The sequence below is a fragment of the Oncorhynchus masou genome, unplaced genomic scaffold, assembly GCF_036934945.1.
Source record: "Oncorhynchus masou masou isolate Uvic2021 unplaced genomic scaffold, UVic_Omas_1.1 unplaced_scaffold_1643, whole genome shotgun sequence".
Taxonomy (NCBI): Eukaryota; Metazoa; Chordata; class Actinopteri; order Salmoniformes; family Salmonidae; genus Oncorhynchus; species Oncorhynchus masou.
In genome coordinates, this window is record NW_027006539.1 from 16783 (window position 1) to 30559 (window position 13777).

Consider the following 13777-nt stretch of genomic DNA (forward strand, 5'->3'; position numbering starts at 1 on the left):
GTATGTTTAAATAACACAGTTTACTACAGACCACTACTGGACTAGTGATGTGTGACCAGCTGGTAGACACTACTCTACGACTAGTATGGCTAGTATGTACACACTCACCGTAAGTTGCTCTGGATAAGAGCACATGCTAAATTTTATTTTTTTACATTTCTAAATTTAAAAAAAAATCGCTTGATATGCAAATTTGGCTCATCCTTGATCTTCTCATTGGAGAGCAGAGCTTCATGCTGAATTATAATACTTAGTTAATTATATAGGAGAGAAAATGGAACATCAACACAGTACAAGAACACACACGCAGGTACACACACACACACACACACACACGTCTTACCTGAGAGAGAATGTGTTGAGTTTGGTAGTCGAGACATCAGCTCTGTGTCCTCCTGTCTTGTCCAGTCCATGGTTCACCCCCTGTAGGTCATAACAACATATTAACACTTCAGTGATCCAACCAAAACATATTAACACTCCAGAGATCCAACCATAACATATTAACACTTCAGTGATCCAACAATAACATATTAACACTAAAGTGATCCAACCATAACATATTAACACTCCAGAGATCCAACCATAACATATTAACACTTCAGTGATCCAACAATAACATATTAACACTAAAGTGATCCAACCATAACATGTTAACATGTCAGTGATCCAACCATAACATAACATATTAACACTCCAGAGATCCATACCATAACATATTAACACTCCAGAGATCCAACCATAACATATTAACACTTCAGTGATCCAACCATAACATATCAACACTCCAGTGATCCAACCATAAGATATTAACACTCCAGTGATCCAACCATAACATAACGTATTAACACTCCAGTGATCCAACCATAACATGTTAACACTCCAGTGATCCAACCATAACATGTTAACACTCCAGTGATCCAACCATAACATAACATAACATATTAATACTTCAGTGATCCAACCATAACATATCAACACTCCAGTGATCCAACCATAACATATTAACACTCCAGTGATCCAACCATAACATATTAACACTCCAGTGATCCAGCAATAACATATCAACACTCCAGTGATCCAACCATAACATAACATATTAACACTCCAGTGATCCAACCATAACATATCAACACTCCAGTGATCCAACCATAACATAACATATTAACACTCCAGTGATCCAACCATAACATAACATATTAACACTCCAGTGATCCAACCATAACATATTAACACTTCAGTGATCCAACAATAACATATTAACACTCCAGTGATCCAATCATAAAAACATATTAACACTCCAGTGATCCAACCATAACATATTAACACTCCAGTGATCCAACCATAACATAATGTGTGTGTATACTGTGTGTACAGTGTGTGTACTGTGTGTGTGTGTGTGTTTACTGTGTGTGTACTGTGTGTTTGTGTGTACTGTGTATCCAGTGTGTGTACTGTGTGTGTGTGTGTGTGTGTATACTGTGTGTGTGTGTGTGTGTGTGTGTGTACTGTGTGTACTGTGTGTGTGTGTGTGTGTACTGTGTGTACAGTGTGTGTAATGTGTGTGTGTATCCTGCCTGGGGCAGCAGGGTAGCATAGTGGTTAGAGCATTGGACTAGTAACCAAAAAGCTTCATGTTCAAACCCCCGAGCTGACAACATACAAATCTGTCATTCTGCCCCTGAACAGGCAGTTAACCCAATGTTCCTAGGCCGTCATTGAAAATAAGAATTTGTTCTTAACTGACTTGTCCAGTTAAATAAAGAAAAAATAAACTGTGTGTGTACAGTGTGTACAGTGTATCCATTTTGTGTGTGTACAGTGTGTACAGTGTGTACAGTGTGTACTGTGTATCCAGACCCCCTTTTCCACATGTTGTTACACTCCAGCCTTGTTCTAAAATGGACACAAACCCCCATAATGACAAAGCAACAAACTGGTTTTTCATTTTTTTTGCAAATGTATTAATACATTTAAAAAACTGAAATATCACATTCACATAAGTTTTCAGACCCTTTACTCAGTACTTTGTTTAAGCTTATTTGGCAGCGACTACAGCCTCCAGTCTTCTTGGGTATGACGCTACAAGCTTGGTACACCTCTATTTGGGGAGTTTCTCCCGTTCTTCTCTGCAGATCCTCTCAAGCTCTGTCAGGTTGGATGGGGGGCGTCGGTGCGCAGCTACAGGGAGCGTGGTGATGAGGCTTGTGGAACGTTGGCCAAGGGGGAGCAATTATCACCACAGACAATTTATTCACTTCAACTGTCATTTTGGCGAACAAAATTGCTTGCAAAGAAAACAAGTCTGTCTGGCACCATGAACAAAGTGAGACGGGAGCTCCCTCCCTCGGACAGCGACACAATAAAGAGGAAACCAGAGACTATTATGGTCTACAACCAAAGAAAGGTACGTCAAAGTGTATCAGCCAAACGACAGTTACAACAACACGTGTCAACTGATAGGACAAAGGGAAAGCAGCTTAGTAACACCAACTAACGCCATCGTGTGAAGACTCACACAAGCACGAACTGACAATCATTTTAATATTTTTTCACTGATGTCGTCATTACAAATATCCTTATTGTTTTTTTGCTTCACTATTCATTTAGACTACTGTTTTTTTCATCATTTGATTATTTTGCCCGTGTGGGGTGGTTGAGGTAATTTAGAATACATTTAAAGAAATCCCTTATAAAATAAGCTGTTATACCCTATTCCTACGCCTAGCCTTTCTGTTTCACAGTTGTAACAAAGCGTCGCACAAATTGAATTTGTGTTTTTACAGTAACATAAAATACTATTGTGTTTTACGGTAACATAAAATACTATTGTGTTTTTACAGTAACATAAAATACTGTTGTGTTTTACAGTAACATAAAATACTAGTGTTTTACAGTAACATAAAATACTGTTGTGTTTTACAGTAACATAAAATACTATTGTGTTTTTACAGTAACATAAAATACTATTGTGTTTTTACAGTAACATAAAATACTATTGTTTTACAGTAACATAAAATACTATTGTCTTACAGTAACATAAAATACTATTGTGTTTTACAGTAACATAAAATACTATTGTGTTTTACAGTAACATAAAATACTATTGTGTTTTACAGTAACATAAAATACTATTGTGTTTTACAGTAACATAAAATACTATTGTGTTTTACAGTAACATAAAATACTATTGTGTTTTTACAGTAACAGAAAATACTATTGTGTTTTACAGTAACATAAAATACTGTTGTGTTTTACAGTAACATAAAATACTGTTGTGTTTTTACAGTAACATAAAAAACTATTGTGTTTTACAGTAACAAAATACTATTGTGTTATTATTTTTTTAAATATCCTAAATGTTCCCCAAGGCCTTCATTAAAACACAACTAAAGTATGTATTTTAACATAATAGCGTATATGAAATATACACGTATTCAGTCAGAATGACCTGCTCGTTAACCTTGAAGGACGGACGCTCTTAAGGTAAAGTACTAGAGGGAATTATTTAGGGTTGGTTGTTGGTCACGCACGAAAAGAAACAACAGAAACAGGAGATGGTCCATTTGATTGGTTGGCTAAAATGGATCCCTATTCCTGATAAAGTGCATCCAAGATTTTTTGACAAGAGATCCAAGTGGTCCCTGGTTAAAATAAGTACACTATATTGGTGTCATTTGGGACGGTGTACTTGATGTCGTCAAGTACACCCCCCCCCCACCCTCTCTATTAATTACAATAGGGTTAATGGAATAAATCAATTCTCGTCTATCATCACACTGCTTAGCATATTCATTAAACTACACACGACACGCATCGTAAAGCACGACTGAAACCTGTAGAGTTTCTCTATGAATCTGGTGCCGGAAGCCAACATTTACTGCTGGTAAGAAATCAACAAGATATTAACACATCAAATAACAAAACTGGTTGTTTTTTTTTTGTCTATTTAAAGTGAAAAGCTCATTTATGTTGAAAACATTATGAAGTAAAACAGATGTCCTTGCCAACCATGAACAAGGATCATAATAAATTAAACTTGGAGCCATCTGTCCACTTTGTCAAATCAAACCGATAGAAAACAAGTCTATTTAACAAGTCTAACAAGTCTATTTAACAGGTCTAACAAGTCTATTTAACAAGTCTAACAAGTCTATTTAACAAGTCTAACAAGTCTATTTAACAAGTCTATTTAACAAGTCTAACAAGTCTATTTAACAAGTCTATTTAACAAGTCTAACAAGTATATTTAACAAGTCTATTTAACAAGTCTAACAAGTCTATTTAACAAGTCTATTTAACAAGTCTAACAAGTCTATTTAACAAGTCTATTTAACAAGTCTAACAAGTCTATTTAACAAGTCTATTTAACAAGTCTAACAAGTCTATTTAACAAGTCTAACAAGTCTATTTAACAAGTCTATTTAACAAGTCTAACAAGTCTATTTAACAAGTCTATTTAACAAGTCTAACAAGTCTATTTAACAAGTCTATTTAACAAGTCTAACAAGTCTATTTAACAAGTCTATTTAACAAGTCTAACAAGTCTATTTAACAAGTCTAACAAGTCTATTTAACAAGTCTATTTAACAAGTCTAACAAGTATATTTAACAAGTCTATTTAACAAGTCTAACAAGTCTATTTAACAAGTCTATTTAACAAGTCTAACAAGTCTATTTAACAAGTCTATTTAACAAGTCTAACAAGTCTATTTAACAAGTCTATTTAACAAGTCTATTTAACAAGTCTATTTAACAAGTCTAACAAGTCTATTTAACAAGTCTATTTAACAAGTCTATTTAACAAGTCTAACAAGTCTATTTAACAAGTCTATTTAACAAGTCTATTCGGGATATGAATAAAGACTCAGGAAGTCATTCACTCAGCGTTTCCCTGTCCGACCGCTGCTAAGGGGAATGAAGAGGAGAACTGAAATATGTCTAGAGGCTGGGGGTCTGAACCGTGTCTAGAGGCTGGGGGTCTGAACCGTGTCTAGAGGCTGGGTGTCTGAACCATGTCTAGAGGCTGGGGGTCGGAACCATGTCTAGAGGCTGGGGGTCTGAACCATGTCTAGAGGCTGGGGGTCTGAAATATGTCTAGAGGCTGGGGGTCTGCACCACGTGTAGAGGCTGGGGGTCTGAACCATGTTTAGAGGCTGGGGGTCTGAACCATGTTTAGAGGCCAGGGCTCTGTACCATGTTTAGAGGCTGGGGTCTGAACCATGTCTAGAGACTGGGGGTCTGAACCATGTCTAGAGGCTGGGGGTCTGAACCATGTGTAGAGGCTGGGGGTCTAAAATATGTCTAGAGGCTGGGGGTCTGAACCATGTCTAGAGGCTGGGGGTCTGAACCATGTTTAGAGGCTGGGGGTCTGAACCGTGTCTAGAGGCTGGGGGTCTGAACCATGTCTAGAGGCTGGGGGTCTGAACCATGTCTAGAGGCTGGGGGTCTGAAATATGTCTAGAGGCTGGGAGCCTGAACCATGTCTAAAGACTGGTTGGTCTGAACCATGTGTAGAGGCCGGGGTCTGAACCATGTCTAGAGGCTGGGGGTCTGAAACATGTTTAGAGGCTGGGGGTCTGAACCATGTTTAGAGGCTGGGGCTCTGAACCAGGATGAGAGGCTGGGTGTCTGAACCATGTTTAGAGGCTGGGGTCTGAACCATGTCTAGAGGCTGGGTGTCTGAACCATGTTTAGAGGCTGGGGGTCTGAACCATGTTTAGAGCATGGGTGTCTGAACCATGTTTAGAGGCTGGGGCTCTGAACCATGTCTAGAGGCTGGGGGTCTGAAACATGTTTAGAGGCTGGGGGTCTGAACCATGTTTAGAGACTGGGGGTCTGAACCATGTTTAGAGGCTGGGTGTCTGAACCATGTCTAGAGTCTGGGTGTCTGAACCATGTCTAGAGGCTGGGGTCTGAACCATGTTTAGAGGCTGGGGCTCTGAACCATGACTAGAGGCTGGGGGTTTGAACCATTTCTAGAGGCTGGGGCTCTGAACCATGTTTAGAGGATGGGACACTGAACCAGGATGAGAGGCTGGGTGTCTGAACCATGTTTAGAGGATGGGACACTGAACCAGGATGAGAGGCTGGGGCTCTGAACCATGTTTAGAGGATGGGACACTGAACCAGGATGAGAGGCTGGGTGTCTGAACCATGTTTAGAGGATGGGACACTGAACCAGGATGAGAGGCTGGGGCTCTGAACCATGTTTAGAGGATGGGACACTGAACCAGGATGAGAGGCTGGGTGTCTGAACCATGTTTAGAGGATGGGACACTGAACCAGGATGAGAGGCTGGGTGTCTGAACCATGTTTAGAGGATGGGACACTGAACCAGGATGAGAGGCTGGGTGTCTGAACCATGTTTAGAGGATGGGACACTGAACCAGGATGAGAGGCTGGGTGTCTGAACCATGTTTAGAGGATGGGACACTGAACCAGGATGAGAGGCTGGGTGTCTGAACCATGTTTAGAGGATGGGACACTGAACCAGGATGAGAGGCTGGGTGTCTGAACCATGTTTAGAGGATGGGACACTGAACCAGGATGAGAGGCTGGGTGTCTGAACCATGTTTAGAGGATGGGACACTGAACCAGGATGAGAGGCTGGGTGTCTGAACCATGTTTAGAGGATGGGACACTGAACCAGGATGAGAGGCTGGGGGTCTGAACCATGTCTAGAGGCTGGGGGTCTGAACCATGTCTAGAGGCTGGGGGTCTGAACCATGTCTAGAGGCTGGGGGTCTGTACCATGTCCAGAGGCTGGGGTCTGAACCATGTCCAGAGGCTGGGGGTCTGAACCATGTTTAGAGGCTGGGGGTCTGAACCATGTTTAGAAGCTGGGGCTCTGAACCATGTTTAGAGGCTGGGGCTCTGAACCATGTTTAGAGGCTGGGTGTCTGAACCATGTGTAGAGGCTGGGTGTCTGAACCATGTTTAGAAGCTGGGGCTCTGAACCATGTTTAGAAGCTGGGGCTCTGAACCATGTTTAGAGGCTGGGGCTCTGAAACATGTTTAGAGGCTGGGGGTCTGAACCATGTTTAGAGGCTGGGGGTCTGAACCATGTTTAGAGGCTGGGTGTCTGAACCATGTGTAGAGGCTGGGTGTCTGAACCATGTTTAGCTGGGGCTGTACACACACACACACCGTGAAAATCTATACTGACATCAACACAGCTTGGTCCTCACACAACCTCACCGTTCCCCACAGGAGTTGATTTACAGTGTTAGCTAAAGCACTTACAATAACACTATTGTGTTCCTGTATTAACCCCAGAGGGTTAAGAGAGATCAGTAAATAATCCCAGTCCAATTAGTGTGCTGAGAGACGGAGACAGAGGAGACAGCGCCCCCTAGGGGACCGGAGTGCTAATGCCGCAAGGTGCTGCCGGTACCACCTACTGGAACACGATGGACAAATAAATACACACCTACATTAAATCACCAAGCAGCGACCAATCAAAAAAAGACCTGCGTCAAACAGGTCTACCACACATCAAACAGGTCTACCACACATCAAACAGGTCTACCACACATCAAACAGGTCTGCTACTAGATACAGTTTAACCACAATGGATACATCAACACCTACCTCCTCAAACTTCTCCTTATTAACACCCATCACCTAGAGACTACAGATGAATAAATATATAGGCCAACTATCAAACACCTATCACCTAGAGACTATAGATGAATAAATATATAGGCCAACGTCAAACACCCATCACATAGAGACTATAGATGAATAAATATATAGGCCAACGTCAAACACCCATCACCTAGAGACTACAGATGAATAAATATATAGGCCAACGTCAAACACCTATCACCTAGAGACTATAGATGAATAAATATATAGGCCAACGTCAAACACCCATCACCTAGAGACTATAGATGAATAAATATATAGGCCAACGTCAAACACCCATCACCTAGAGACTATAGATGAATAAATATATAGGCCAACGTCAAACACCCATCACCTAGAGACTATAGATGAATAAATATATAGGCCAACGTCAAACACCTATCACCTAGAGACTATAGATGAATAAATATATAGGCCAACGTCAAACACCCATCACCTAGAGACTATAGATGAATAAATATATAGGCCAACGTCAAACACCCATCACCTAGAGACTATAGATGAATAAATATATAGGCCAACGTCAAACACCTATCACCTAGAGACTATAGATGAATAAATATATAGGCCAACGTCAAACACCCATCACCTAGAGACTATAGATGAATAAATATATAGGCCAACGTCAAACACCCATCACCTAGAGACTATAGATGAATAAATATATAGGCCAACGTCAAACACCCATCACCTAGAGACTATAGATGAATAAATATATAGGCCAACGTCAAACACCCATCACCTAGAGACTACAGATGAATAAATATATAGGCCAACGTCAAACACCTATCACCTAGAGACTATAGATGAATAAATATATAGGCCAACGTCAAACACCCATCACCTAGAGACTATAGATGAATAAATATATAGGCCAACGTCAAACACCCATCACCTAGAGACTATAGATGAATAAATATATAGGCCAACGTCAAACACCCATCACCTAGAGACTATAGATGAATAAATATATAGGCCAACGTCAAACACCCATCACCTAGAGACTATAGATGAATATATATATATAGGTCTGACCTACTAGACCACAACTATCAAACACCTATCACCTAGAGACTATAGATGAATAAATATATAGGCCAACGTCAAACACCTATCACCTAGAGACTATAGATGAATAAATATATAGGCCAACTATCAAACACCCATCACCTAGAGACTATAGATGAATAAATATATAGGCCAACGTCAAACACCCATCACCTAGAGACTACAGATGAATAAATATATAGGCCAACGTCAAACACCTATCACCTAGAGACTATAGATGAATAAATATATAGGCCAACGTCAAACACCCATCACCTAGAGACTATAGATGAATAAATATATAGGCCAACGTCAAACACCCATCACCTAGAGACTATAGATGAATAAATATATAGGCCAACGTCAAACACCCATCACCTAGAGACTATAGATGAATAAATATATAGGCCAACGTCAAACACCCATCACCTAGAGACTATAGATGAATATATATATAGGTCTGACCTACTAGACCACAACTATCAAACACCTATCACCTAGAGACTATAGATGAATAAATATATAGGCCAACGTCAAACACCTATCACCTAGAGACTATAGATGAATAAATATATAGGCCAACGTCAAACACCCATCACCTAGAGACTATAGATGAATAAATATATAGGCCAACGTCAAACACCCATCACCTAGAGACTATAGATGAATAAATATAGGCCAACGTCAAACACCCATCACCTAGAGACTATAGATGAATAAATATATAGGCCAACGTCAAACACCCATCACCTAGAGACTATAGATGAATAAATATAGGCCAACGTCAAACACCCATCACCTAGAGACTATAGATGAATAAATATATAGGCCAACGTCAAACACCCATCACATAGAGACTATAGATGAATAAATATATAGGCCAACGTCAAACACCCATCACCTAGAGACTATAGATGAATAAATATATAGGCCAACTATCAAACACCCATCACCTAGAGACTATAGATGAATAAATATATAGGTCTGACCTACTAGACCACAACTATCAAACACCCATCACCTAGAGACTATAGATGAATAAATATATAGGCCAACTATCAAACACCCATCACCTAGAGACTATAGATGAATAAATATATAGGTCTGACCTACTAGACCACAACTATCAAACACCCATCACCTAGAGACTATAGATGAATAAATATATAGGCCAACTATCAAACACCCATCACCTAGAGACTATAGATGAATAAATATATAGGCCAACGTCAAACACCCATCACCTAGAGACTATAGATGAATAAATATATAGGCCAACGTCAAACACCCATCACCTAGAGACTATAGATGAATAAATATATAGGCCAACGTCAAACACCCATCACCTAGAGACTATAGATGAATAAATATATAGGCCAACGTCAAACACCCATCACCTAGAGACTATAGATGAATAAATATAGGCCAACGTCAAACACCCATCACCTAGAGACTATAGATGAATAAATATATAGGCCAACGTCAAACACCCATCACCTAGAGACTATAGATGAATAAATATATAGGCCAACGTCAAACACCCATCACCTAGAGACTATAGATGAATAAATATATAGGCCAACGTCAAACACCCATCACCTAGAGACTATAGATGAATAAATATATAGGCCAACGTCAAACACCCATCACCTAGAGACTATAGATGAATAAATATATAGGCCAACGTCAAACACCAAGTCTGTGTTCAAATTAAAATGGTTCTATGCTTAATTGATCAGCCTCTCTTTCACAAACCCCCAATTAACATTGTTCCTCTAACGCTCCCTCTCCCTTTCTCTCTCTCTTTCTCACTCGCTCTCTCTCCCTTTCTCCCTCGCTCTCTCTCTCTTTCTCACTCGCTCTCTCTCCCTTTCTCCCTCGCTCTCTCTCTCTTTCTCCCTCGCTCTCTCTCCCTTTCTCCCTCGCTCTCTCTCTCTTTCTCCCTCGCTCTCTCTCCCTTTCTCCCTCGCTCTCTCTCCCTTTCTCCCTCGCTCTCTCTCTCTTTCTCCCTCGCTCTCTCTCCCTTTCTCCCGCTCTCTCTCCCTTTCTCCCTCGCTCTCTCTCTCTTTCTCCCTCGCTCTCTCTCCCTTTCTCCCTCGCTCTCTCTCTCTTTCTCCCTCGCTCTCTCTCCCCTTCTCCTTCAATCTCTCTCCCTTTCTCCCTCGCTCTCTCCCTTTCTCCCCCTCTCTCTCCCTTTCTCCCTCGCTCTCTCTCTCCCTTACTCTCTCTCCCTTTCTCCCCCTCTCTCTCTCCCTTTCTCCCTCGCTCTCTCTCCCTTACTATCTCTCCCTTTCTCCCCCTCTCTCTCTCCCTTTCTCCCTCGCTCTCTCTCCTTTTCTCCCTCGCTCTCTCTCCCCTTCTCCTTCAATCTCTCTCCCTTTCTCTCCCTTTCTCCCTCACTCTCTCCCTCTATTCCCCCTCTCTCTCTCCCTTTCTCCCCCTCTCTTTCTCCCTTTCTCCCTCGCTCTCTCTCCCTTACTCCCTTGCTCTCTCTCCCTTTCTCTCTCTCTCTCTCTCTCTCTCTCTCTCTCTCTCTCTCTCTCTCTCTCTCTCTCTTTCTCTCTCTCTCTCTTTCTCCCTCTCTCTCTCTCCCCTTCTCCCTCGCTCTCTCTCCCTTTCTCCCTTGCTCTCTCTCCCTTTCTCCCTTGCTCTCTCCCTTTCTCTCTCTCTCTCTCTCTCTCTCTCTCTCTCTCTCTCTCTCTCTCTCTCTCTCTTTCTCCCTCGCTCTCTCTACCTTTCTTTCTCCCTCGCTCTCTCTCTCTTTCTCCCTGACTCTCGCTCCCTTTCTCCCTCCCTCACTCTCCCTTTCTCCCTCTCTCTCTCTCTATCCCCCTCTCTCTCTCCCTTTCTCCCTCACTCTCCCTTTCTCCCTCACTCTCTCTTTCTCCCTCGCTCTCTCTCTCTATCCCCCTCTCTCTCTCCCTTTCTCCCTCACTCTCTCTTTCTCCCTCGCTCTCTCTCTCTATCCCCCCTCTCTCTCCCTTTCTCCCCTCTCTCCCTTTCTCCTCTCTCTCTCTCTCTTTCTCCCTCCCTTTCTCTCCCTTTCTCCCTCACTCTCTCTCTCTATCCCCCTCTCTCTCCCTTTCTCCCTCGCTCACTCTCTTTCTCCCTCGTCTCTCTCTCCCTTTCTCCCTCGCTCTCTCTCCCTCTATCCTTCCCTCTATCCCTCTCTCTCCCTCTATCCCTCACTCTCTCTCCCTCTCTCTCCCTCCATCCCTCACTCTCTCTCCCTATATACTTCCCTCTATCCCTTCCTCTCTCTCCCTCTATCCCTCACTCTCTCTCACTTTCACCCGGGGCGACAGGGTAGCCTAGTGGTTAGAGCGTTGGACTAGTAACCGAAAGGTTGCAAGTTCAAATCTCCGAGCTGACAAGGTACAAATCTGTCGTTCTGCCCCTGAACAGGCAGTTAACCCATTGTTCCCGTCATTGAAAATAAGAATTTGTTCTTAACTGACTTGCCTGGTTAAATAAAGGTAAAATAAAAAATAAAATAAATAAAAACATCTCTCCCTCTATACATCCCTCTATCCCTCACTATCCCTCACTCTCTCACCCTCTATATATCCCTATATACATCCCTCTATCCCTCTCCCTCTATCCCCCACTCCATTAATCTCCCCCTAAGCCATCCGTTCAGTTCCGTTGACCCGACAGAGCTCCTCTATCTTGGGCTCCCAGTAAACTGCTTGGCTTCTAACGGGTCTTAAACTGGCTTTACTCTAGAGATCATGATGTCACAGTACTCTAGAGATCGTGATGTCACAGAGCTCTGCTGAGTACTCTAGAGATCGTGATGTCACAGAGCTCTGCTGAGATCGTGATGTCACAGAGCTCTGCTGAGTACTCTAGAGATCGTGATGTCACAGAGCTCTGCTGAGATCGTGATGTCACAGAGCTCTGCTGAGTACTCTAGAGATCGTGATGTCACAGAGCTCTGTTGAGTACTCTATTACTGTTCAATAATAGGACTTCTGCTCTATTCAATCAGATCAACTGACCACCTGTGAGACCCAATCAGACGACCAGAGCTTCCCTCTGCTCCCTCTGCTCCCTCCCACAGACAACAGCAGACCCCAGAGGTAAACACAACTCAGAGTGTTAATTGGCTCTTGAGGGAAAAATAGAGGATCAGCACAACTTAAGAAACAAATAACTATTTCTTATTCACCATCATAGTGACTTATACAGAAGACTCTCTCCACCCTCTTCTCTCTCCACCCCTCTTCTCTCTCCATCCCTCTTCTCCCTCATCCTCTTTCTCTCTCCACCCCTCTTCCTCTTCTCTCTCCACCCCTCTTCTCTCTCCATCCCTCTTCTCCCTCATCCTCTTCTCTCTCTCCACCCCTCTTCCTCTTCTCTCTCCACCCCTCTTCCTCTTCTCTCCACCCCTCTTCTCTCTCCACCCCTCTTCTCTCTCCATCCCTCTTTTCTCTCCATCCCTCTTCTCTCTCCACCCCTCTTCTCTCCACCCCTCTTCTCCCTCTTCCTCTTCTCTCTCCTTCCCTCTTCTCTCTCCATCCCTCTTCTCTCTCCTCCCCCTCTTCTCTCTCCACACCTCTTCTCTCCATCCCTCTACTCTCTCCATTCCTCTTCTCTCTCCACCCCTCTTCCTCTTCTCTCTCCACCCCCTCTTCTCTCTCCATCCCTCTTCTCCCTCATCCTCTTCTCTCTCCACCCCTCTTCTCTCTCCATCCCTCTTCTCTCTCCATCCCTCTTCTCTCTCCACCCCTCTTCTCTCCACCCCTCTTCTCTCTCCACCCCTCTTCTCTCTCCACCCCTCTTCTCTCTCCACCCCTCTTCTCCCCTCTTCCTCTTCTCTCTCCATCCCTATTCTCTCTCCATCCCTCTTCTCTCTCCACCCCTCTTCTCTCTCTCTCCACCCCTCTTCTCTCTCCATCCCTTAGGGTATGGTATGGTATGGTAGTTACCATAGCGCTGGGTTAGGGTATGGTAGGGTATGGAAGTTACAGTAGGGCTGGGTTAGGGTATGGTATGGTAGTTACCATAGGGCTGGGTTAGGGTATGGTATGGTATGGTAGTTACAGTAGGGCTGGGTTAGGGTATGATAGTTACAGTA

General features: G+C 42.7%; 1 protein-coding gene across 1 annotated transcript in view; it reads right to left on the bottom strand.

Moving 5' to 3' along the window:
* Nucleotides 1-343: 343 nt before the first annotated feature.
* The window catches only part of LOC135531554 (partitioning defective 3 homolog B-like), a gene marked incomplete at both ends in the record, with an annotated part of 94368 nt that continues 80934 nt past the window's right edge, over nucleotides 344-13777 (bottom strand). Inside the window, one exon of the mRNA XM_064959564.1 lies at nucleotides 344-423. Coding sequence (XP_064815636.1) covers nucleotides 344-423 — 80 coding nt within the window. The remainder of the gene's footprint in view (nucleotides 424-13777) is intronic.